Below are 22,923 nucleotides of genomic sequence, written 5' to 3'. Positions count from 1 at the left end.
ACTTTGATGTATCACCTACTGTGTTTCCCTCTTGTTTTGGAAGCACACTTTATCTATCTAAAACGAGGATTATCACAATTCAAAGCTCTATTAGTACTGCTCTTATTGTAACATACACTCATTTTCATTGAATGAATTTAAGAGTTCCTGATATCTATTTGTACTCAAACAATTAATTGTGCCTTGTGTTAAACACAGATGCTGTTTATTAACAAACATGGTTTGAAAGCCTGTTACTACTTCTTGCATTGTGAACATTATAAAATTAAAGCCTAGTCATTTTATTTCCTTGAAATAAGTATTGTACTTGCCATGAGATTCAAACTAATGCGTAAACAAAGCAATGCTGTGGTTATCAAATTTGTTGATTTACTTTCAAAATTGCTAATTTTATTCAAGACAGGTAAAAAATATACATCAGCATTGCTTATTTCTAAGTAAATGAAGCATAACATGTTTTCCATAATCCCTCTCTTCATCTAAACCTTGAAATGATAAATTTGAATATTTTCAACATCAAGCTTCATGAAATTGCTGTGCTTTCTAGTGACTAAAAACTTGCCCCAATTGTAAGGCTTGTATTTGGCAGGGTTGTTCTCATTTACCAGCTCCTCTAATGGTTCCACCATGGTATAGTGTGAAGGATTCAAAAAGAATGGAATTGAAAACCTTTCTTTCTCAGAATTCACCATAACTCTATGCTCAACACTTTCATATGCTTCATTGCTCCAAACCTGTGCAACAACAATACACAACTTTATATTCTTACAATGATGCCACATTATTTCTAATTATTCAGATCAATATTCAAGATCACTTTGACTCAATATTAGTGAATTAGTACCTGAATCATGTCACCAACATTAATGATATAAGCATTCGGAGTAGGCCTAACCCGAACCCATTCGCCATCAGATTTTCGCTTCACTTCAAGGCCACCAACATCATCCTGAGCAAGAATGGTTAACACACCAGAATCCTTGTGCCTACCAACTCCAAGAGCAAGGTGTGGTGAAGGGCATGGTGGATAATGGTTCAGCCTTATAAAGCTTGTTTGGTCTTTGAAGAACTCATGGAACCGTTTCTGTGGCAAACCTAAGCTCAGAGCAATAAGTTCCATCAACTCCAATGCTAGTTTCACCATGTCCTTAGCATATTCTTGGCATACCTCTCTGTACAACAAAAAGGGTTATAAATATGAGACTAATCAATGCTATGTGCTAAGGCCTTTTAATCTTAGTTTAGTTATTTCTTAAAATAATAATGAATAACCTCAAGTATGGTGGATAATGAGGCCATTGATTATGCCAATGAGTGACATCTTGATTATGAGGATCAAGAGAAGCAGGGACCAAGGTAGGTTCCTCAACAGAGAAATCAAAGACCTCTTTCCAATCTCTAACATTCTTGGTATGCTCTGTGTCATAGTAACCAAGCACTTTCACAGCATCTCTTCTAACCTTGTTCTTCTCTTCTTTGCTCTCACCAAAGAACTCTCTAGCTGCAGCTTCAACTTTGTGTCTGTGATCAAGTGGGACCCCATGGTTGATTACCTGAAAGAACCCCCACTCTTTGCATGCACTGCCAATTTCCTTCACAAGCCTATCAAGGGCAGAAGGGTCTTTTTCTTTTTCTCTTGATGGGGAGAGGTCAATCATAGGGATCCCTTCTGCTTCACTGAAGCATAGCTTTGGCCTGTGTTCTGGGTCTTGGATGAAAGCTGGATCCACCTCTCCCATTCTAATTAATTATGCTAATTCCTTTAGTTTGATTAGTAGTATGTGATGAACGGAAGAGTGATGAACTGATGATCAATTAATATATGGCTTCAAAATCCGATAAGGATTGGTGTTAGTGTAGTGTAAAATTTGATGTGTGTTGATGCATTGAACCTAGACATGTGTTTTTGTTTGTATATGGTGAGTAGGTGGTGAAGTGTTGGCAAAATATGCAACGTTAATTCGTTAAACAAAACAAAGGAAAAAATGAAGTTAGAAAGAAACACAAAGAGAAATAGAATTATAGAGTAGAGATTAAGATTAGAGAAGGCTGCACGATATCGTTGAGAATCATTATGATTTTGGATTTGGAAATTTCTTAGTTGTGTGACGTGTGCACATGCATGGCAAAGGTTGTCTACATTCAAAATTTTAGTCTGTGACGTAAGTGTGCATTTTTTTCTAAACAACAATAATATAGATTATTTTTCTTTCCATGCGGCCGTCAAATTTTCTTTTAACTTTTTGAAAGTAATAGAAGTAAATTTTCATTTGAAAATAAGAAAATAGCATTAAAGAGCATAATTGGGATGGTTTTATGATTGTGGATAACTAGTTTTGAAAAGAATGATAGTTTTTCTTTTAATATAAATATTGGGAGTTATATTTATATAAGAGAAATAGAAAATTCTTTCTTTTTTGTAACAGTAAATTGTTATTGTTTTAAAAATTAGTAGTTTAGGGGGAAAAAATTGGACACTAAAAGAAGGAATACATATGTTATCTAAGGATTAATTACTCTGTTGGTCTCTATAATTTTGCGAAATTTTTAATTAGGTCTCTATACTTTTTTTTCTTTTTAATTGGGTCCTTGTACCAATTTTTTTTTCAATTAGGTCCCTCTTGGTAGTAATTGGCTTAATTGTATAGGAACCTAAGTAAAACAAAAAAAATTGGTGCAGAGACTCAAATAAAAGGAAAAAAAAGTTTAGGGACTCAATTGAAAAAAAAAATTAGTACAGGAACCCAATTAAAAGGAAAAAAAGTATAGGGACCTAATTGAAAACTTTGCAAAACTATAGGGACCAACAGAGTAATTAAACCGTTATCTTATTAAGTTATTATTTACTATGGAAATAGGTAAACAAAACATTTAAAAGGAAGGTTTAATTCTAAATTTATTTATGGACTATTTTTGAAAAGTAGGAAACACAACATATGTGAAGCTAAATACATAGATGAAATTACTACTCCTAATCCAAAATTCTGAAGTGATAAATTTGGATATTCTCCAGATCACGCTTCTTGAAATCAGTGCGGTTTCTGTGAGCATAGAAGTGGCCCCAGTTGTATTCTCTATACCTTGGAGGGTTTTTCTCATTCACCAACTCCTCCACAGGCTTCACCATAACCTTGTGAGATGGGAAGAAGAAGAATGGAATGGAGAACCTTTCTCTCTCTGTGTTCACCACCACTCTGTGCTCCACACTTTCATACTTGTCATTGCTCCAAACCTTTGACACAAGCATACATATTCAATCAATCAAATGGATTTGAAAAACAATTATCTTAATTTAGACTCTCAAGTTCTTGGTAAATTCTAAGTATATTGTTATATTCTTAATTGATGTTATCCATAATTCATTACCAACTTGGACCTATAATTCATTATAAACTGTCATAGTGAAACTTACCTGAACCATGTCCCCTACATTGATGATAAATGCTCCTGGGGTTGGTGTAACTGGGATCCATTCACCATCTGATTTTCTCTTAACTTGCAGGCCTCCAACATCATCTTGGGCAAGCACGGTTAAGGCACCGCTATCCTTATGGCGGCCGACACCGAGAGCTAGATCAGGGAACGGGCACGGAGGATAGTGATTGAGCCTCACCATGCTTAGCTGGTCCTTGAAGCAACCATGGAACTTGTCACCAGCCAACCCCAAGCTCAATGAAATCAGCTCCAACAACTTGTATGCTAGCTTTTCCACCTCCCTGGAATACTCCTCCAATGCTTCCCTGATCAAACATCATCTTCAATCTAAGAATAGAGAACATGTTTACATCTAATTATAGTTTTTAAATGTAGCAATCTAAGTTAGTGAAACACCTAACAAATTCTTAATCACAGATTATTATTATCTTGTTTTGAAATTTTGGATTACCTGAAATCAGGAGGGGATTGAGGCCATTGGTTGGTAATAGTCCTGAGCTCTTTTTCATGGGACTCAATGAGTGGAACTTGTGCTGAGTTCTGAACAAGATAATCAAACACCTCTTTCCAATCCCTTACGTTCTTCGTATGCTCTCCATCATGGTACCCCATGGCATTCACTTCATCTCGTTTCACTTTCCTCTTCTCCTCCGTGCTTTGCTCGAAGAACATCTTCGCCGCAGCCTCCGCTCTTGAGCTCACCTCAGAGGAAACCCCATGATTGGTTACTTGGAAGAATCCCCACTCCTCGCATGCCCTTCCAATCTTGGAGATAAGTTCTTCTCTGCTTTGCAACATGTCTATGACTGGAATTTCAACAACTTCCACCAACTTCTTGTGGTTGTTGGCACGGTGTTCTGTGGATTGTATGAAAGCTGGGTCTATGTCTCCCATGTCTCTTCTCTCACCGCACACTTGCTCTGATTTGTGTTATCACTTAGCAGTTAATAAGATAAACACAAATGTTGTACTTTATTTCTTCCTGTTTAGCATCATCGTATGTGGGTTGTCTTCAGATACATCGAATGTGGACATGTATCTGGGTACAAATGTGGACAAAATTATGGTAGGGCCATACTTCAACCTCAAATTTCTCGTGAACATTATATGATGAGTGATTCCAATTGAATCACCAAAATAAATAAGGTAAATAAACAAAAATTAGACCCTTATTTATACACAAATTAACACTCGTGCATCACTAGTCAACACATCACATAAGCTATGTAAATAAAAATTGCTTGTGCTCCAAATGTAGCTGCTACATATATAGTTAATGTACCATTTTATTACATGATTATATAAATCACGTACCTCAAGCGCATTGATGAACAGTGAGCATTTCTAAACTCCCTAAATTAAAGAATAAAAAAGAAAATGCTGTTCGAATGAATTTAAAAGGACAAATTTGTCCAGGTACAGATACTAGGCTAAGAGTGAACCGAGTAACATACAACCATCAATGAACATAGTGGAGTGGTGTCTCTTATCGAATTAAACCGTGAATATATTTACAAATAAAAACATGGGGGTTCTCAAGCAGCATTCATGGAGGTTGAGATGACTACGTGTGCAAGAAACTGCAACCCGTCCTGGATTTTGCTTATTGCTGTGGCTTGATCAGCTCGAAGGTGTTCAGAGAAAGTGGTGGCTTTTTCAGGGACCAACTTTTGGGGAGAATCTGTACATCAAAAGTGCAAAATGATGAGCATAACTTCGTAAGAGTGACTCGGTAAGCAACTACTAGACTATGATAATATAACAGAAACAATGTAATTGTGATCACAATCAAATCAGCGAATAGCTTGCTTGGTTGAACTGCAGAACGCTGTTGGTGGCATTCCTAACATTACTTTTGCAAACAAATGTCAGGAGGTGCTATGGACACATCCGTTTCACATGGCCTCACGGCAACAACAAACAGGTTCTGATTAAACATAACTCCTTTTGGTATCTAAAGAGAATGTGTACGCAAACAAACGTTCGTTTTTTACACAAAACAGTCTTGGATATAAGTTTTGCCATATCTTTTTATATTTCATAATTAATATTAATATCTCATATCATAACATAAATAGAAGTCCAAGATATATGGACATATCCATTTCTTTAAAAAAAATATATGCTTTACTATTTTCTAGTTAGAAGTGGGCCTTAATTATTTTTAGGAAACAAACCTGTAATAAAACTGTTCGAAACTGCTTCCACGTATCCTATCATTGTCTGGGCATTTAACCTTATGATCTTGGCTTTGGCAGAAACATCTTCAGGCCACTCTATGTTCACCTTATCTTCATCAACTTCTCCATCCTCGATTTTGTTGGCACAAGAAATGATGGATTTGCCAAGCATTAGAAGTTGAGAAACTGAAAAACAGCACATTTCAGATAGTCTCTGCAAAGGAAAGCAGCAAATTTGATTTTTCTCACTTATAAAATAAACACAAATGAAAAATTAAAACTGAATTTTATAGATGATATTCAAATTCTGACACCAAATTCAAGAGTATGTTCGCATACATGAACTCCCTCAGAATGAAGAGATTCTAATCTTCCAGTAGTTCTCTGAATTATATCATTAACAGCTAGCCCAGCCAACACATTCGTAAAACTGCAAAAAAATGCAACAGGATTCATCACATACATTAACAAATCAAAGCAGGCTTCCTCAATCAATAGGGAAAAATGGCAAGCATACTTATGCAGTGAACACAAATGAATAAAAAACCAGAACTAATTAGGAGGGGTAACACAAAAGAGTGCTTTTTATAACGTCACATACAAGAAGCAATAGAAATTCCTTGGCCCGCTTTCAATAATCCTATGACCTTCAGTCTGTGCTTAATATTATTGCGCTTCCAAACATTCAAATTAGCAACGTTGTGTATTTCTGAAGGACCACTTTAATTATTATTAACAAACAAATATAGAATATAATCATCCCTAATTTAATAAAGTAATCTTAATTAGAATTAGATTCCAAAAATTTTGGGATGTTACACTTCTCCAAGATGTTTAGGTGTATGACAGATTCTTTTTCTTACCCTACTTCCATGAAGTACATTTGTAATTTCATTTTACTTCTTTTTTTCACACAAATATTTTTTTCAAGTCCTTTTTCTATTTTTTTTTTCTTACCCACTACTTTAATGCTCTGATCAACCAAAGAATTTAATTGGACGACAGGGCAACACTTCTACACTGTTGATGCATCAAAATTAAACACAATATTAATATCATGGAATGATTAAGTTACCCTGCAGCCATTTCAGCAGCCTTGTTGACACTTGAATCATGTAAATTCTTCATCTCATCACCGCTTCCTTCATTTTCTCTCTTTACTGTCTTTCCTTTGTTTAAATCAGCACTGGTTCCATCCATTTCAGTACTCAAATTAAAAATTTGTTGGACCTCTTTCAGTTTCCCATCATATACAGACTTTTGCTCTGCTGATAACTTTGCTTTTCTTCGGTTAAACAACAGGGCATAATGACTAGACAGAGCTTCCAGTTCCTGAGAGTATTGCATGTGAAATGATTTTCCAAAAAGCAAAATCTAAACAACCAAATTCAACATCATTAAGGTTTACCTCCAACTGCTCCGGACCTCCATAAATGTAAAAGCATCGATCAAATGTCACTTCCTCTGATAATTGATCCTCATCTTTTTGTTCTCCACCTTCTGTATTAGGCTTCTCAACATCAATTCCAGTTTCACTGATTAATAGGTCCATTGTCTCCTTACCAACATATTCAAGCACTTGCATTCCCTTTGCAGTAAAAGCTTTTCCAGTCTGTAACACAACAAATACATACAGTGTGTAACTATGTAACTACTAACTAGTGACAAATGATAACGATTGACGAATATCATCAGAAGATTGGCATGAGTATTTCAAACCTCTAATAGGGAAGTTGCATTAGAACCTGGAGGCCCACCTTGTTGTACGGATCCTGCAAGGTTTGATGCTGAATTCTCAAGCCTAGTGATCAGGGATCACAGCCATTATCCATATTAGTAGCAGTTACACAGGAAAAAATTTATATGATCCAAAGCAACCATGTCCCTCATGATGTTATTAAAGTATTCAAAGACTCGGAACAAATTGCAAGAAAACAGCAAAAGGCCATATCTTCCACACAATGAAAAGCTTTTCTCGGTGTGCAGAATATGCTTCAAATCCATACACTAACGAAAAACAAATAGAAAGGTGGAAGAGAGAGAAGGAAAGCATATTTGAGAAAAAACCAAAAGATTAGAAGAGGCACTACTTAGTCTAGTAGTTTTATGCTACTTTAATAGAGACATGACTGAAAGAAAATTTAAGGAATACTGTGTTTCCATCATATAAACCTTATTAGTCATTGTTAAACCATACGTGAAACTATTAACAGAGATTCAACAAATTTAGATTTTAGGAGTTGTTTAAATATCGATATGATTAGTAAACTAGTTATTGTATACTTGTATCCCTATCCTACACCCATAATTCATACAGGTCAAATCACAGCACAAAACACTAAGCCAAGAGAATGAAAATCAGTGTATCCCATAAGAACAGAGATGAAAATAATAAGTCAGAATTCATTAATCATAGGATGCTAATCCTGAACAGTCATAGATGAGTGGCATTGAGAATTGGAACTAGAAAAAGGATAAATCTATAATATTTTCTGTATAGAACAAGACCAATGCATTGACCACTGCAAAACAAATAACCACAGAAACCATTTATAGATCTGGCTTATGTTTTTCATTTTCCCTCCTAAAGTGAAGGTAAACATCATAATACACTATTTACACGTTCAACAATAGATGTTTATTTCCATCAAAATATATGGAAGTATCTGTCAAGAGCAAATGACCTATAAGCGATAAATCATACCTCTGAACCAATTCAGTGCTCCCTCTCCATGCGTTTCCCAAGGCAGTCCATGCTCCAGAAGCAAATGTCTCAACAGAATTATCAAAAACCTTCAAGCTCTGCACTCAAAATGGAGCTAACTATAAGCACTTAGTGCAATGTGCATAATTATTTTATTTAATAAAAGATGAATATAATTAAGACAAAAAGAATTAAGATGCAAGATGACAGGAGGACAAGAGACCCTCCTTACAAGAGCACAAAGAAACAAGAAAAAGCTATTGACAAAGCATACAATAAACATCCACAAACAAAACTAATATTTGTCCCTAATAAAAATTTGCAACTTAAATTGTCAATTATCTTTCTCATCAATGTTGCCTATAATTAAATAGTCAAGACAGTATGAGACAAAAACCAAAACTTTCAGGTGGAGACCCATAAAAAGGATACGCTAGAAGCTTCACAAACCACTAGTCTCGGGGATCACAAAGGGGTGTTTGTGAGTTGGGGTCTTGGAGCAAAAGAAAAGGAACGGAAAGGTTTGAAGAGTAAATTTCTTCCCTTCCCCTCTAAAACGTCAATTTTGAAAGATAAACAAAAGGGACTTCGAACATGAAACTTGCATATTTGCTCATGGCAGAGACATGAGATTCCACATAAACAGGCAGACAAGATTGCTAAAAATTGGTCTTATATGGAAATGCATTGAAGATCTGACATCTAAATAACAAATTAACAATCCCAACCCCATCCTCCCAGAAAAGAAAAGGGAAAGTAATCCTTTTATTATTGCCTGGCTAAGTAATGAATCTTCACTAGCTTTCTCCAATTTATCCAGCGCAGATTTTCTCAATTTGTCATCCTCATCATCACTTTCCTTTTCAGTAGGAGATTCTCCAGCAGCATCTTTCTCTGGTTCTGAATCCTCAGCACCGTCATGCAACTCCGCAAAGCTCTTTGAAGCTGTCTCTGCAACTGCAGCAGCCTGCATTTTGAAACCATGACCAATTCCAAGTGAATAAATCTGAATCCTCGTACCAAATTCATCCTAAACACTTTTAAAGTATCAAAATATATTGTAACACTCTACATATTATAAATGCATCTAATTTTTCATTTAACATTATATCTTTCACCAACTGAAACATATAGGATTATGAACATATAGCATTAGTCATTGGCAAATACCAATTTAGGCACACATATATTTTTGCCCTGTTACCAAAGACACTGCAATTTAATGTCCTTCACTTCAATTCCCACGTTTTCATTTTATGTTGACACCTATAAACCCTAATATAGTGTTCCCCGGAAGCATCGAAATGCTATGCAAACTGGAAAGACTTCAAAAATGACATACTCTACTAGTACCTAAATCAACATATATTAGAATCCCCCATTTGCATAATAAGTAACAAGTTCTACTAACTACTTCTGCCCTATGGATCTAAACAATGGACGCTTCTTAAATGTTAAATACAAAAACCGTAGCTTATAATTGGAATTGAACCATAACTGGAACAACAAATCGAAAACAAAATCACGGATTGAAAGAAAATGCATTGGAGGCGCAAGCAAAAGCGACATTTGATTTCGATACGCACATTGCGAGAGATCTCTTCGGCGGCAACGGCAGCGGCCTTCTGAAGATCGGAGAGAAAGGAGAAGGACGAAAATCCCCAGCCTCCGGTGGCAGCTGGCGGATTGGGCTCTTGTCGTTCAGCGACTACTTTGTCTTCCTCGTCGTCGTCGTTTTTCTTGTTGAGAGGCTGCGTTTTCTCATCCATTTCTACTTCGAATTTCTTAATAGGGATTGAAATTAAGAGTGAGATTCATGCGATGGTGGAAATGGTAGCGGTGAGTATGTTACGTTGGTTTCGTTTTGGATTGGGATCGGAGGAAGAAGAAAGAAAGCATACTGTGTCGCTTTCAAGTGTTTTCGGCGTATGGGAAAAGCCACGCACCAACCGACGTCGTTTTAACCTTGCAACACATAGTAAAAAGTCTTTACAACATTTCCACGTAGGTCCAGAAAACAATCAAACTACGTATCATTTCTCGTTTCTTTTTTCAACTTTATTTGAAAGTTAGTTATTCGAAAGACACGGATGTATTAACGGCCTAACGGGATAAAAAATAACGGGAACGAGAAACAGAGAAAGCTGCATTAACATTAATATAAAATAGCATTAAGATTCAGTTAAATTTGGATTCACATTCACGAACTTCAACTTTGTGTACATGTTTTTGATATTACAGTGAATAGGACAAAGATGTTAATGGCATTGTACATTTTTTTTTTCTTTCTTAGTATCCAATAATAGCCGGTGGAGGAGGTGACCTGTATGCAGATCCAAAGTGTTGTGGGAGGACGACATCATCATCCCATGCTGGTGGTGGTGGCGAGTAAACTGGGGGTGGAGGAGGTGACTTAGTTGGTGGTGGTGGTGAGTATATTGGGGTTGGAGGAGGAGGTGAGTAAGTTGGTGGTGGTGGCGAGTAAACTGGGGGAGGTGGTGGTGACCGAGTTGGTGGTGGTGGAGAGAACACTGGGGGTGGAGGAGGAGGTGACATAGTTGGAGGTGGGGGAGAGTAAACTGGTGGTGGTGGGGGAGGTGATTGAGTTGGTGGCGGTGGAGAGTGCACTGGTGGAGGAGGAGGAGGAGAGTATGTAGGTGGTGGTGGTGGTGAGTAAACAGGGGATGGAGGAGGAGGAGGAGAACTAACTGGTGGTGGTGGTGATGGTGGTGGTGGTGAATGTGGTTTACTAACCTTTGGCTTTGGAGGTGACTTTTTCGGTGTTAACGAGGGGGCCTTATTATTATTATTATTACCACCTCCTTCTCCGTCACCACAAGCCTTGCTACAATCTACAGGCCGAGTTAGTACCGGCAAACACACCCTAGTTTTCTTTTGATTCTTCCTTCCAGTCAAACAATTTCCTGAGTCATCAAAAACAGTTGTACTAATTGAACCCTTATAAGCAGCAACAGCAACAGCACAAGCTGGAGCTTCCCCGTTGAAGTAATTATCAGAGTAAGTGAAGTTCTTCAGAGAAGGTAATTGACAAACAGAATCAGACACATAACCGCTAAGCTCATTCCTTGCAATGTCTATAACCTCCACGTTCTGCAAACCCGTCATGTTAGGCAGAGTACCTACAAAATTGTTGTCGCTAAGATCCAAAACATTCAAATCCTCCATCATTCCAATCTCTTGAGGGAAGCAACCACCCAGTTTGTTCCCCATGAAGAGAATCTCATTCAACTTGTTCAACTTTCCAATCGATTTCGGAATGCAGCCTGTGAACTTGTTGTTAGCGAAAGTAATAACCGAAGCCTTGGATTTGCCGAGAGTGGCAGGGAGAACAGAGGTGAAACGGTTATTGTTCAAGAAGATTGCATCCAGATCCATCTCGAACAGTTGCGGCGGCAAAGACCCTTCGAAATCGTTGTATCTAAGATCCAGATACTTCATGTCTGACCATTTGAGAACCACGTTGGGAAATCCACCAACGAATCGGTTGTTACTTATGTCAAATTCGTGCATGAGGGTTAGATTCTCCATGCATGGAGGTACGATTCCGCAAAACCTGTTGGAATTGATGTGGAAAAGCGCCAAGTCGGTCAAGAGGCCTAACTCTCCGGGAAGGTGTCCGGCAATGTCAGCATGATTAAGGTCGATGCCGGCGACGACGTCGAGGGAGGGATCGTCGAGAGCGGGAGCGCAGAAGACGCCATTGTAGGAGCAAACATCGCTGCCAACCCAATTAGCGGTTGTGTTGTAAGGATCAGAGTAGATAGCTTGTTTCCATGCTTGGAGAGCAACATAGGCATTCTTAAGCCTCTCATTGTTGAAATGAAGTTCTTCTAGAAGAAAGTGTGCATGTGAAAATGTTGAAAGAGAAGAGAAAGTAAAGAGGATGAGAAAAGAAGAAGCTAATAATTTAGGGTGATGATGATGAGCCATGGTTATGACCGACCAACCTTGGAAGGCCCTCCAAGGCTGCTTATTGGAAAAGTGTAAAATAATTGATGAAAGGAGTGGGTATTATATTGAGCAAAAAATAGTTTATTAGCTACTTTTGGTTCCGAATATATTGGAATTACTCTTAGCTAAACAACAAATAATTAGCAATCCTCTTCCTATTTTAGCCATATTAAAAAGAGAAAATCTATTCACTGTTGTATGTGACCACGGTCATATGAACAAACCAACCTCTATGTATAAAACAGATTAAGAACCACCTAATGACCATTAATTCGTTGACTTGGTCTTTCTTAATCAACAAATTTAGTGCTAATTTTGGATTTTGGTTTATAATCCCATCTGTATAAAAAAAAATGTAGTTTAAAGGACTCCACCCAAAAAAAAATGTTGTTTAAAGCAGAAGCTTAAAGAATGTTTTTTACCACAATAATATATGTTCACAGATCACATCCATGGTATAGAGGTGTATATTTAATATTCATAAAAAAAATTATTATTCAACTATGAATGACATATTTAATGACTGATTATATTATTTTGTTGAAAAAATAAACGAAATTATATATATACACACTAGTAATTTTGCCCATACCAATATTTCGGAATTATAAGTTTTTTTAAATAAATTGTATGTCTATGTTAATTTTTTAAAAAAATTAATGGTATCTAACTTTTTTGTAATAAACGTTACAAATTTTATCAAATTAAAAAAAGAAAAAAATATATAGTTATTCATATCTTATCCCAATAAAAATCAGGCTCAATAAGATAAAAAGGCCCACCAAAAAAAGTGGCCTGTTCGACAAGTCACAGATGGACACCGACATAAGGAGGCTAATCTCTACTTGCCCAAGACAGGTAACTATCTCCAGAAATCTTTTCTACTATCTCTATCTTTTCTAAAAGATAGATTCCAATAAACTCCAAAGATAAAGGAAATGGTTATCCGTCAGAAAAAATAGAACTACTTCAACAAAAGTAGTTATCAACTTTATTATAAATACACAAGCACCCCCCTCTTCCAAGGTATTACACACGTTCTAATCTACTAAAAATTTGTCTAAATCCCTTGCTAACTTAAGTATCGGAGTCTCTTGTAAGTACTACCTCCCCACCTCCTCACGAGAAACTCGGACAGGCGGCACCTCGCCACCTAAGAGATCGGACGCTGCCATACTAAGGGATCTGGACTCACGTTTAGCCAAAATCAACGTTTCAAGTAACCCTCGGAACAATAGTGTTGTCAATAGCATCAACCCTACACGGACTTAATCATAGTCCTATAATATATTGCAAAATACTCACCGGACTAAGGGAGAGTACAAAAAGACCGTAGAAACAAAATTTCTAATAAGCCTAGCAAAACCAGGGCCAAAAACTATTGTGACCCAAGGAGTCACTTATGGTCAAATGACAGACATCCTAGGATGGGAGATGGAATCAACTTTCATAGTTTGGGGTTGCCTAACACTCTATTAGAGTTTTGGCAGATTAGGTCACCAAGTGTTGTTTGATGATCGACTGAGTTGTTCTATCGACGTCGACCAGTGATAGGTCAGTTGTCTGTGTTGACCGAGGCCAATCAGTAGTAGTTCGATGTGGGCTAGTCGTACAACAATAAGTCAGGTAGGTTGGCAGTGGATCGATAGATCGAGGTAGATCAATAAGTGGTTGGTCAAGGCGCAATAAATCAATTGGAATAGGTAGTCAGTCGGCAGGCAGTTGGTCAAATAGGTCGACGGGTGATCATCGGTCGACATGCACGAACGGTAGGTAGGTAAACTGTGGCTAATTCGGTATCGGAAAGATGATGGCAGATCAATCAAGATTAGGAGGTAGCTAGTCGTTGATCGTTGGTGGATATTGATCATTGGATGATCTTTGGCCACTCGAGCTTGGTTGGCCAATTGGATAAGATAAGTTGTCGGGTTGTCGCTCAGTCGACATTAACAGTTGGTTTGAGTCTTTCAACGAATAGTCAGCCAGTCCATGGTCAATGTATATCATAGGTGGTTGGTTGGTAGGTTGGCGGTCAGTCGGCTAATAAAGTTCTGTCAGATTGATGGTTATTCGGTGCTATTGATATATTTTTTTACCAGACTGTTATTTTCATTTTCTTTCTAAAATATTTCTTTTTATATTAATATATAAATGATAAATTATTTGTTTTATTTAAAAATATAAAATAAGAAAAAGATATATTGAGTGGAAGTTATATGTAAAATATAAAAATTACATAGATGAATATTTCAAGGAACGTTCAACGTATTTTTGAACTTTGAAATTACCAAATTACTAATAGTAGCAGCCCATATATTCCCTTTTAAGAACACTATCTTTGGCTAAAACTATGTAAACTGATTATTTAGTTGTAACTTCTAAGTTATCCACATAAAGTAAGTAAGTAACACACAACTTAATATATGTTATTACTCCATTCATTAAAATGTCTTTGATTGCGTTGATGTTAACAGCACCACTTTCTGACCGATAACTTAACAAAAGTAATCACAAACTAATGGGAGTTTGATTTTCACGTGCTTATAAAATGTTTTATATAATTATTTAATTACATTTATTGTTTTTGATAACTAATGTTAAGTGGATAATCTTTTACATTAAAAAAGGGAGAAAATAATTGAATAATAATTAATAAGTATAATATTAGATTAGGTGGACAAAGTGAACTCCTTCAAAGCCAACAAAAGAGCGAGGTTATCGCTGCGACTTTATACGTAATATATTTCAGAGGGAAATAACAGAGAAGAAGAAGACGAAGACGAAGAAGAAGATGGTTAAAGATATGCCATCAATGGATGACATCTACGATCTCATTGAAGAGGCAAAACTTCGTTTTCTCTGGTGGTCTCTTTGCGTATTCGCCATTTCCTATTTCTTAACTAGTAAGCCATGCATTCCGTTTTCATTTCTTTCTTTTATAATGCCTATAGATTTGGTCTTTGATTCACATTTGTTATCATATCATGTTCTTCGATTCTCAAAATAGATACGAGTAAATCAATGTGGATGAATGTACCAGTCGCTATTTTGTGTGTTGTTGCTCTGCGTATTCTCTTGAACAAGGTAGAATTTCGATGGAGGCTCGAACCGCCTAAACCGCACACATATCTTTCTCATTTGGAGAGGAAACAGTTGTCCATAGACGATGCACGCCTCTCTACTTCGCCTCCACCGCCGAAATGGAGGAAAAAGATCGATTCTCCTCTCATAGAAGCCGCCTTGAATGATTTTTTGGATTTGATATTGAAAGATTTCGTCATGAATATGTGGTATGCAGACATCACTCCGGATTTAGAGTTTCCTGAGCAGATACGTGATATAATCATGGATGCTATTGCTGAAGTGACAATGAGGGTTAAAGACATGAACCTTGTCGACTTGCTCACAAGGTGTTTGATTTTATCCCCTTCTATACTTGCTTCTAGTCATTATGTGCAAGTTAGTAAGTTCTATTTCGCTTACATTCCAGGGACATAGTTGATTTAATAGGTGATCACATAGACCTTTTTAGAAGAAACCAAGCAGCCATTGGTGTTAATGTTATGCTAACGCTATCTTCTGAGGAAAGGGATCAAAGATTGAGGTTGCATTTGTTGAATTCTAAGGAGCTCCATCCAGCACTAATATCTCCAGAGAGTGAGTACAAGGTGTGAGTACAGTGTCCCATGTTGTCTATTTTTGAGAAATATGTCTCATACTTTTTCTTATAGTTTCTCCTTTTATAGGTTCTTCAGCGGCTAATGAGTGGGGTATTAGCTACAATTCTGAGACCACAAGAAGCTCAATGTCCTGTAATTCGATCTATAGCCCGGGAAATTTTGACTTGCTTGGTGATGCAACCTGTTATGAACTTGGCTAGCCCTGCGTATGTTGTTGAATATCTGATCTCATTTTTTTCATTTACTTTGAGCTTCTCTTGTTAGAAAGATTAGCTATAATAATTCTTACTGTGTTTGATTGCCTCTTTATTTGGTACTTTTGAGGGTCAGAGGTGTTAGGATTTTTTGGATTGGCCTTGGTATATATTATAGGTTTGTAGCTAGAACTTATAAGAAGCGACAAGTTTAACAAATTTGAACAAGTAAGCAGAGGCCAAATGGAGAAATATTAGGAGGATTGGGCATATTTGGTATCACCATGCCGATAGGAAGAGGATCAGCAAGAACACACGAGGCAAAATTAGTTCATGATAACAACATATTTGTGAAGAAGTCTAATAAGACTTAATAATGAGGCTAATAGTGAGTCTTTTCGGTGTTTCCCATGCATCATTTGCAATGATCAATTCCCTGCTAAACAAAATTGAATGTTTAAAAATATTATCACATTCTATAACTTTAGCAGTAAGTTATTGGACCACAAAATGCAAATGGTGTTATAGTTTGGACCATTTTTCCCCCTTATTTTTTTACAATTCAATGTAATTTCATTTGTAAAATATACTTTTCTTAATGCTCAGGTACATCAATGAGATTATTGAGTCTGTTCTACTTGTCATTAACGATGATGGTGCAAATTTGACTGGTGGTGGTAATGGTGGTCAGTCAACTAATATATCCACTCATAATCATGGCCATTCTGTTGCTTCTGGAGGTGGACATGATAATCATCCCGCCTCTGCAGAATGGGCACAATTGCTGGACGCCGCAACTCAAAGAAGAACCGAAGTTCTTATGCCTGAAAATCTTGAGAACTTGTGGACAAAAGGAAGGGATTACAAAACGAGAAAGAATTCAGAAGGAAAGCCTTCACTTTATCCAGTACATACAACCAGTTTAGATCCCCAGTTTTATGCTGGAAGCCCACAAAGAGCAGAATCTTCACCAAACCAGGACAAGGAGTCATCTCTTGAAGCCGGACATCGAATTGATGAAGTGAAGGATATGAAGGATCCCGTTTCCAATAAGTATAAAAGAACACTCATGAGATCCAACAGCACTTCTGGCTTGGAAATCCAACCTGTTAAAGCAGGGTCCACAATGTCAGAGTTACATATCTCAGAAAATGAGAAGCATGGTGAGATCACTCGTGTTAAGAGTGGTTATGACACTGCTGTTAGAAGAGAGGGACAATCTGTTCCAAAGCCTCGATGTCGGGTATGCAATTTAGATTGTAAAAGTTATAGCTAATAAAATATATACTATTTTCAAATTGCCTATGAATTTGATTGTTATATGCTTTTACAAATAACAACTAATTTAGGTTTTATAGATGGAACTTCTTTGCACCACGAATACTTGTTTTTATTTAGTTCGATTGTTATTTATTGCTACTTGTATGTTGTAGGTAATAGGAGCATATTTTGAGAAACTAGGGTCTACATCTTTTGCTGTTTATTCAATTGCAGTGACTGATGGAATAGAGAAAACATGGTTTGTAAAAAGAAGGTAGAAAGTTTGCTTCTTTCATTCATTTCTATAATAGTTTAAGTGCATATGCCATAGTCGTTTTAAATTTTATGTTTTCCAAACAAAGTGAATGCATATGATGAGTTTCAAAATCATTCCCTATTTATATTTGTGGCCTGACATCAATTAACCAAACTTTCTTTTTGTTAACATTCAGATACAGGAATTTTGAGCGCTTGCATAGATATCTAAAAGAAATTCCTAATTATACGCTACAATTGCCTCCAAAAAGGATATTTTCCTCAAGCATAGAGGATGCCTTTGTCCATCAACGTTGTATTCGACTGGATAAATATCTCCAGGTATTCTCATTCCTTGACTACAACTCTTTAAAGAAATATTTCCTTTGTAATTTTCCAATAACTAGATTAATGCATCCGCTTTAGGATCTCCTATCAATACCTAATGTTGCTGAACAACATGAAGTATGGGATTTTTTGAGTGCTTCCTCAAAGGTCTGCATCTTCCTAGAATTCTTACCATAACTTCATAATAGCGAGTTTTATTGGCACAATGTGAAAGATAACAACCTAACAAACTATTTTTTGTTCGTATCCTTTGACCGAAGAACTATTCTTTTGGACAATCTTCATCAATGATGAGAACCTTAGCAGGTATATATAGTTTTAAAATTTTGAATGTTTGTTGCAGTTATGAATTGGGTTCTCTTTTTGCTATTATAATGGTGAATGAGTTGTGGAATTTTTATTGCAATATATTTTTTTTAATATGAATATTCGTTTGTTATTATTTAATATGGATATTCGTTTGTTGTTATTAAATCTAGCTTTATTTTATTTTAGAAAATCCTCCTAATGAATTTTTACATATCCTGAAATTAGAATAGTGTTTCCATTAATGGCTTAATCAGAAGATTGTACTGAAATTTAAGGTGCCATTTTTTCAGAACCTTTCATCAGCCACTCGTTGCTTTTTCATCATATTAAATTAAATCCTAATCTAAGGTTTTAGATTGGGCGTGTCCTATGTATTACTAATTCCGTATGTAATGTTTTGAACTAATTTATATATTTGCAGTAAACGTTGATGATGCTGTTGATGATATTATGCGCCAGTTTAAAGGTGTGTCAAGTGGTTTCTTACAAAAGGTCGTTGGTTCGTCGCCCCCTACTGCTGAAACTTGTGCATCAGCCGCATGGAACTCGAACACGTCCTGGAATACTAATGTTGAAATTGATAGTAGCATTTCTAGGCAGATTTCTGCAGAAAGTGCAGCAACCTCTGATAATGAAGAAGGTGACAAAGAAACTAATTTTGATGGTGAAATATCAGAAGATATTAGGTGGCGTTTTGACAATGACTTGAACTCAAAGGGTTGTTCACCACAGGTAATAAACCATAGTAAAGAGTCTACCATCTTGGATCCAGATAGAAAAAATGACTCAACAATGGAAAGTAGGGTTGGCAAGGATCTTCCACCTACAAATTTCACTCCGGCTCATGATAATTTGGAGGATCGAGTTAGAGTGCCACCTGAGGTATGTTTCTGCACTTCACATCTTTGTTGACAAGGGTATAATATGCTAAATTATTGTTACTTATCATTGTTTGTATGCTTAGATTTAAACATTAATTGCAGACACTTACTTTAACCATTTTTGCAGTGGACTCCACCTAACGTGAGTGTCCCTATTTTGAATTTGGTTGATAATGTATTTCAGCTTAAGAGAAGAGGTTGGTTAAGGTAAATTAATTCTCTATCTTGTATTTCAAAATTTTCAAGTCAGTTACTGTAATTGAACTATGCTTAGTTTACTGCCTATACGGTTATTTGTTTGATGTTATGAGAAATAAACAAATAAAAGAGATATGATGTAATTTTTTCATAGCTTTTATCCAAAACTTATTCTTCCTGGTTGTTTATGAGAAAGTTGTAACAAAATAGCTTTCTTTTCAGTTTCACTTGGATGATGGTGCTATCAAGAATCATTTACCATAATTACTTATGTAACTTCATGTTTTATCCACCATGTGCCTAAATAAGCTAGGGCTTAAATAGATTTCAAAATCTTGTAGCTTACTAGGTGGAATCAATTACATGGTTTAAACAATCATTATGTCATGTCATGAGTTAAATCTGAAGATATAATTGATGGAGAACAGATTTGTTAGGATATTATATTTGATTTAAACACATTCATCGTATTTGTAAATTTCAAATTATCTTTTAAGTATTTTTGTTGTTCAATTATAACCGTCTTTTGTATATAATAAACGTAGTGGTATGACTCATACTAGATTTCAATCGACCTTTTCATTTAAAATGCCTTCTATTTCTATAATTAAGATAGCATCAAGATTATAAATTTAATATGCTTATGTTAAGATATTGTAAGATCAAAACAATTATTAATTGTTAGTGCTAGTTGATTTTTGTTGCAGAAGACAAGTCTTTTGGATATCAAAGCAGATATTACAGTTGGTAATGGAAGATGCTATTGATGATTGGATTCTAAGAGAGATCCATTGGCTTCGGAGAGAGGATACCATTGCCCAGGGGATTCGGTGGCTCCAAGATGTAAGGATTATTCAGCATTATTTTAAAATTTTCACACTCGATTTTTTGTACCCTTTTTAAGTTTTAACTTATAACACAGTGACATAAGATGAATACATGACAATAATAACATTGATGTTATCAAACAGACACTTACTTACTTGAACATCGGTCACTGTAACTCTATCCAGGAAAAAAAAAAGTAGAATGAAAAAAATAGCTAACAATTTCTTTTGGTAGTGTTCCATTTTTTAAGTGGTTTGATCAATTGCAGATCCTGTGGCCTGGAGGTACCTTTTTCCTAAGAGTACGGACAGCCCAGATATTAATGGATGGAATTGATCAAAAGCCATTGCAAGAAACAAATGAATCTGTTGGAAGCAAGATTCCAAGAACAGAGTCAGGGTCTTTCGAGCAACAGCTTGAAGCTGCTCGTAGAGCAAGTGAACTCAAGAAACTGCTCTTTGGTTAGTCCTTTGTTAATTCTTTTGAAATTCTCTTAGATAGTCTGTTTGCACTTCTTTTCCCCCTTATTTTCTTCAAACTTGTATCCCTGTTAAAAGGAGACAAAAATGTTTTCCTACTGATTTTATTATTCTTACAAGTTTGAGAGGTTTCCTCTTGAACTTATTAAAATGTTATGAAAATGTTATAAGCAACTGATTTCATTGTCGCGGAGGAACCTTTTAAAATGTTATGTCACTCATTGTTTATAAATTAATTCTTCGGGTTATACTTAAGAACATTCTCAGAGTTGAATCGAACAGCATTTCCATTCTCATGATTCAAATAACCGCAACTTGTCATATTATAAAATATAAAGTTGCCTTCATTTTTATCAGATGGAGCTCCGGCAGCCTTGGTGAGCTTAATTGGTGCGAAACAATATAGACGTTGCGCCAGTGACATATATTACTTTAGCCAGGTTAAGCTCTTTGCCATTATTGCATTCACTTGTTTGTGTTATTTATGAACTATCTCTTCTTAATTAGAGTTAAAACCGTAGGGTAAAGAACATAAATAGTATTATATTCAACACTTCATATAAGTTAACTTTTTTCTATGCTTTGTCATTTTGTTTTGTCTACTTGTGCATTTTGCTTATCTTAATCTAAACTAACAATTATGCTGTGTCTTGTTTCATTCTAGTCTTCTATATGTGTGAAGCAACTTGCTTATGCAATCCTTGAACTTCTACTTATATCTATATTTCCGGAGTTGCGGAATGTTGTCATGAGTGTTCATGAGAATATGCATGTTCACCAACCTGTATAGACCTCCTTGTTGGCCATCCTATCGAATGTGTCACTTATGCTAAAGATCAGATCGTCATAGTAGGAAGACAAGACCATTTTTCCCCCTCTAGTGGTGCCATTGATATATGGCTTTATTTGCTGGCTACTATTCATTCTTTAAGCAAGAAAAGCTGCCATGATCAATGGTTTTTGTTTTAATTTGCATCTTGGGAACATAGGGCGTAGTTTTGTAAACTTAGATTATGTACAGAAAAATCATTTATCTTGTTGATTATCAAGATTTTTGTATTGTGACAGAGTGAAATGCTTCTAATGAATATTCTTTATTCGTTCATAAATTTGGTATTTAAGGCTATGTAATGACTGTAAGAAACAAACAAATGATAGAAAGCGGGTGGAAAGTGGGTATGTATGTATGAATGTATGCTTGTAAAAGAAGCACGTTTTCTTCTCAAACTCGTATACATGCACTTGCACACTTTGACAGCACAAAAACAGGACCATTAGGTTGTCCTGTTTCACCACCACCCTCTTCATTTTGTGGCTCTCACTTGTCACTTCCTATGTTTAATTTGTCCTAATAGAAATAAAGAATTTTCCTTTCTTGACCAATGGGGGGACCAAACCAATGCATGCCAAACAAAACTCTTAATCAGCTTGCATTGTTAACATTACACTCACTAAAGACTTATCTTTTGTTATTACTTGCTTATTATTTCCCTCACGACACTTCATTTATAATTGTTGAAGATCTAAGAAGATTTTGAACGAGTTGATCTTATGAGGCCTAAACAAAAATGAGTTCATTGCAAGTATAGGTGAAAACTCAGCTGTAGTTAATTTCACGTGAAATTGTTAATTGAGAGATGTTAGATGACAATTTATTATTTAGTCAAACTTGTCAAATTATTTAACGACTTTCGACTATCAACTTCACATGAAGTTAACTATACCTAAATTTCTATCACAAATATAATATATGACATGATGCAATAACATCGTTTGATTCATATAGTCGACACACATAACAGATTCGACTTTGTTGTTATTGTAACTGTTTATGAATGGCTAATATATATCAAATCAGAAACTCTTTAGAGCTAGCAGAGTTTAGCAATTTTGACTAGTATTTGGTAGCATAAACATCAAATTGTCATTAACAAAAAAATCTTATTAATTCACGTGTGTAAAATCTGGCAAATGTTAATATAGGTACAAAATGTATTGACTCGTCTATATAAACTCTGGTAAATATATGTACAAATTATGTGTTTTTTGTGTGCAAACCTCTATAAATATAAGTGCAAATTATTGTTGGCCAAGTATTTACTCAAAATAATAATATTTGCTGACCATATAGCATTGTTGATATCAAATAATCATCAATGCATGATTGACTCATAATAATAATAATAATAATAATAACTCT

At 35.8% G+C, this 22,923-nt stretch overlaps 5 protein-coding genes across 8 annotated transcripts in view; 1 reads left to right on the top strand and 4 right to left on the bottom strand.

Moving 5' to 3' along the window:
• The window catches only part of LOC107620747, a 29,621-nt gene extending 7,796 nt beyond the window's left edge, over positions 1–21,825 (top strand). The window contains exons 2-16 of one of the 3 annotated variants that reach the window (XM_021113414.1): positions 15,056–15,194; positions 15,590–15,701; positions 15,782–15,959; positions 16,038–16,177; positions 16,772–17,408; positions 17,599–17,699; positions 17,878–18,022; positions 18,107–18,175; positions 18,289–18,334; positions 18,759–19,219; positions 19,346–19,425; positions 20,124–20,259; positions 20,513–20,705; positions 21,081–21,163; positions 21,388–21,825. In XM_021113414.1, coding sequence (XP_020969073.1) covers positions 15,083–15,194; positions 15,590–15,701; positions 15,782–15,959; positions 16,038–16,177; positions 16,772–17,408; positions 17,599–17,699; positions 17,878–18,022; positions 18,107–18,175; positions 18,289–18,334; positions 18,759–19,219; positions 19,346–19,425; positions 20,124–20,259; positions 20,513–20,705; positions 21,081–21,163; positions 21,388–21,513 — 2,619 coding nt within the window. In that variant the 5' untranslated portion in view covers positions 15,056–15,082 and the 3' untranslated portion in view covers positions 21,514–21,825. Of the gene's footprint in view, positions 1–15,055; positions 15,195–15,298; positions 15,702–15,781; positions 15,960–16,037; positions 16,178–16,771; positions 17,409–17,598; positions 17,700–17,877; positions 18,023–18,106; positions 18,176–18,288; positions 18,335–18,758; positions 19,220–19,345; positions 19,426–20,123; positions 20,260–20,512; positions 20,706–21,080; positions 21,164–21,387 lie in introns of those variants that run through there. The other 2 variants (XM_016322872.2, XR_002355448.1) reach the window with 2 other exon arrangements.
• LOC107620756 (protein DMR6-LIKE OXYGENASE 2) lies at positions 258–1,957 on the bottom strand. The gene is made up of 3 exons (XM_016322881.2): positions 1,273–1,957; positions 845–1,172; positions 258–734 (listed from the first exon to the last, which is right to left on the bottom strand). The coding sequence occupies exons 1-3, from the start codon at positions 1,737–1,739 to the stop codon at positions 480–482; spliced, it is 1,050 nt and encodes a 349-aa protein (XP_016178367.1). The 5' UTR covers positions 1,740–1,957; the 3' UTR covers positions 258–479.
• On the bottom strand, positions 2,827–4,527 carry LOC107620758 (probable 2-oxoglutarate-dependent dioxygenase At5g05600). The gene is made up of 3 exons (XM_016322882.2): positions 3,887–4,527; positions 3,413–3,740; positions 2,827–3,232 (listed from the first exon to the last, which is right to left on the bottom strand). Exons 1-3 carry the CDS (start codon positions 4,327–4,329, stop codon positions 2,972–2,974), a joined length of 1,032 nt encoding a protein of 343 aa, XP_016178368.1. The 5' UTR covers positions 4,330–4,527; the 3' UTR covers positions 2,827–2,971.
• Positions 5,575–10,294, bottom strand: LOC107620753. 2 transcript variants are annotated; one of them, XM_016322879.2, is made up of 8 exons: positions 9,906–10,294; positions 9,095–9,286; positions 8,320–8,417; positions 7,335–7,416; positions 7,024–7,227; positions 6,691–6,947; positions 5,955–6,045; positions 5,575–5,829 (listed from the first exon to the last, which is right to left on the bottom strand). In XM_016322879.2, exons 1-8 carry the CDS (start codon positions 10,086–10,088, stop codon positions 5,590–5,592), a joined length of 1,347 nt encoding a protein of 448 aa, XP_016178365.1. In that variant the 5' UTR covers positions 10,089–10,294; the 3' UTR covers positions 5,575–5,589. The 2 variants fall into 2 exon arrangements, with proteins under 2 accessions (XP_016178365.1, XP_020969074.1); XM_021113415.1 differs by having other exon boundaries at positions 5,679–5,801.
• LOC107621173 (pollen-specific leucine-rich repeat extensin-like protein 3) lies at positions 10,497–12,325 on the bottom strand. Its single transcript, XM_016323209.2, has one exon. The coding sequence runs from the start codon at positions 12,268–12,270 to the stop codon at positions 10,609–10,611; it is 1,662 nt and encodes a 553-aa protein (XP_016178695.1). The 5' UTR covers positions 12,271–12,325; the 3' UTR covers positions 10,497–10,608.

Source organism: Arachis ipaensis, chromosome B10 (assembly GCF_000816755.2).
Source record: "Arachis ipaensis cultivar K30076 chromosome B10, Araip1.1, whole genome shotgun sequence".
Lineage (NCBI taxonomy): Eukaryota > Viridiplantae > Streptophyta > Magnoliopsida > Fabales > Fabaceae > Arachis > Arachis ipaensis.
Note: the sequence above shows the minus strand (reverse complement) of the source record. Positions and strands in the feature narration are given on the sequence as shown.

Bases quoted from the DNA above. Each gene is read 5' to 3' on its own strand.
- LOC107621173 (XM_016323209.2), bottom strand. From the start codon at position 12,270: ATGGCTCATCATCATCACCCTAAATTATTAGCTTCTTCTTTTCTCATC.
- LOC107620753 (XM_016322879.2), bottom strand. From the start codon at position 10,088: ATGGATGAGAAAACGCAGCCTCTCAACAAGAAAAACGACGACGACGAG. The intron at 7,228-7,334 runs GTTTGAAATACT...GTTGTGTTACAG, and splicing joins ATGCAACTTCCCTATTAGAG to ACTGGAAAAGCTTTTACTGC. The intron at 6,046-6,690 runs GTAACTTAATCA...ATTTTTTTGCAG, and splicing joins GCTGCTGAAATGGCTGCAGG to TTTTACGAATGTGTTGGCTG.
- LOC107620756 (XM_016322881.2), bottom strand. From the start codon at position 1,739: ATGGGAGAGGTGGATCCAGCTTTCATCCAAGACCCAGAACACAGGCCA. The intron at 1,173-1,272 runs GTTATTCATTAT...TTTGTTGTACAG, and splicing joins CATTATCCACCATACTTGAG to AGAGGTATGCCAAGAATATG. The intron at 735-844 runs GTACTAATTCAC...GTTGTTGCACAG, and splicing joins ATGTTGGTGACATGATTCAG to GTTTGGAGCAATGAAGCATA.
- LOC107620758 (XM_016322882.2), bottom strand. From the start codon at position 4,329: ATGGGAGACATAGACCCAGCTTTCATACAATCCACAGAACACCGTGCC. The intron at 3,741-3,886 runs GTAATCCAAAAT...ATGTTTGATCAG, and splicing joins CAATCCCCTCCTGATTTCAG to GGAAGCATTGGAGGAGTATT. The intron at 3,233-3,412 runs GTAAGTTTCACT...CTTGTGTCAAAG, and splicing joins ATGTAGGGGACATGGTTCAG to GTTTGGAGCAATGACAAGTA.